General features: G+C 62.5%; 1 protein-coding gene across 1 annotated transcript; it reads left to right on the top strand.

Annotated features, from left to right (window-relative positions):
• Window positions 1-1,471: 1,471 nt before the first annotated feature.
• On the top strand, window positions 1,472-1,831 carry TRAVEDRAFT_54789 (uncharacterized protein; the record flags this gene model as incomplete). The annotated part of the gene is made up of 1 exon (XM_008047726.1): window positions 1,472-1,831. The coding sequence occupies one exon, from the start codon at window positions 1,472-1,474 to the stop codon at window positions 1,829-1,831; it is 360 nt and encodes a 119-aa protein (XP_008045917.1).
• Between the last annotated feature and the right edge of the window lie 277 nt (window positions 1,832-2,108).

Here is a 2,108-nt window from a genome sequence, read left to right as displayed (position 1 = left end):
ATACGGGCGCTCCGCAAGGCGCCCATGCGCGCGCACCCCAGATGGCTCCGATTGACGAGATTTGCTGCAGAGAAATATATCTCGGGTACGCGACATCATTTATGGATGTATCCTTTGCCGTATCTACGATTTAGAATGGGTTTGAGGAGGAATACGAGGTCGGGGAGCATGCAAAGTGCTGCCCATCCATCTATTCCTCCCTAAGCCCATTCTCTTCTGGCTACTCTGCCAGAGCGTGCTCCCCCGGTGTGATAAATATGTAAGAGCAAGTTCCCTATTGAAAGGGATGTGTCAGTGAGTAATTGAGAATTTTGCGCCCATTCCAAGGGCCTGGGTCCATCAGTCTAAGCAGCCCACCCTCAGACCTTAGTTCACACAATATTCACATCTGATCTGCTCTCTAAATTTTAAGTCGCCGTCCCTGACATTATGACGGCTCCCTGGACTCGCTTACACTCACAGACGCTTACTGCCTGATTTACACAGGCTCCAGACTGCTCACACTACCTAGGGTACAGTACAGGTCTAGACTACATCCCCCCTCGTTCCCCCCGTCCCTCGGCCATGCGCGCCGCCGTCCCAACGTCCAGAGCCATCCATAGAACGCGCTGAGACCGCCGGAGCAATTTCCCGGACGGCCTCAGCATTCTGGTGGGTGCTCTCCTCCTGGTACCCACTCCCACACTGTCACCGCCCTCCCGACGGCGTCGGGTGTGGAGACAGCTTCTGACCGCAGTAAGTGCGCGACCGGGCGGCCTATCCCACTCTGGAATAGTCCGCCGCCCGCGTCGCGCACTGTGCAACCCTGCAGCGGCTGTGGCGGCAGCAGGGTACCCTTCTGGTGTTCCGCCCACCTCGTGCACGCCTCGGCTGTCCTGGGGCGCGCGCGAGGTCCGCTAACCATGGCCTGCATGCGCAGGAGTCTTCGTGACCGCTGCGCATGCCCCTGGGCGTGCAACGGGGAGGCAGACGACCGCCTGCCTGCCCGGTGCCCACCCGGGGTGCCTCTCTTTCCCATCCCCTCGATCCACTCACCTTCGCGTTCCTGGCGACCTGGAAGACACACCCTACTCTCCTGTGCATCGTGCACCCGTCGCGCCGCGCTGCAAGCCTCGCAATTGGCGAGAGTGGCCCCAGGGGGGCCACAGGACAACGGTGAGTACTCCGAGCTTGTAATGTGCCAGGAAACACTCACCCATCGTTCTCGACACGCCCATACTCACGGGGAATGTGCCCACGCCATGCGAGGCGCGTCGCTGCACTCGTGGAAGCCTCGCGAGTGTTTTTGCGACGTGTTCGCGGAGGGCGCCGTGTCCCGCGCAGGGCATGCGCGGCGGTGTCCTTCGCGCCGAGTTGTAGACGTCTGCTGCGACACGAATACATTCCATTCAAGCCAGCATGGCATGGCCTGAGATGAGTGCTTTGCTCGTCCCGAAATATCATCGTATTGCTCACAATCTCAGTCCCAGACATGCCCCAGGTCAACACTTTCCCCCGACCACACACCATCCCCCATCGCTCGTCTCATCCCATTCTCCACTGCCCTGCATTCCCCCGACCCTCCGGTGAAACCACGTCGCTCGCGCGGCCGCAGCCACGTCTCAATGGGCCCTCATTCCGAGCGATGTGTCGCCCATCCCCCGCCGCGAACACCCCTCCCGCCCCTCGACGCGCCGCGATACGAAGCCCGCGTGGTGCTCGAAACACGTCGAAACGAGCAGTAGACTCGTCCTCCACTCGTACGTCCCGCCGCGCGCCCGTACGACCCCTCGACGGTGCCCTCGAAGACCCTCCTCGCGCCGATGCACGTGTGCGCGCAGTAGCGCTCTAGGTACGTCCATGCCCTCGACGACGCTCGCAAACACGATTCCTGACATGACATACACTCCCCAGACGCGCCTGCCGCCCTTCGTCGCCGCCACGGCCACGGGTCGTCCTCCTGGCGCAGGGCCATCTCCATCCCGACGTCTCCGGCCCCGCTATCGAAGTCCTGTGCGCGCCGACGCGGTCCGCGCCCGTCCGACTTGGTTTCCTCGCACCCTGGAGGCCCTGGACGGAGGCGTCGAGGCGCACCGCGATGCGCACGCGTACGAGTGCGCACGCGGCCG

This window comes from Trametes versicolor (assembly GCF_000271585.1).
Source record: "Trametes versicolor FP-101664 SS1 unplaced genomic scaffold TRAVEscaffold_178, whole genome shotgun sequence".
Lineage (NCBI taxonomy): Eukaryota > Fungi > Basidiomycota > Agaricomycetes > Polyporales > Polyporaceae > Trametes > Trametes versicolor.
Note: the sequence above shows the minus strand (reverse complement) of the source record. Positions and strands in the feature narration are given on the sequence as shown.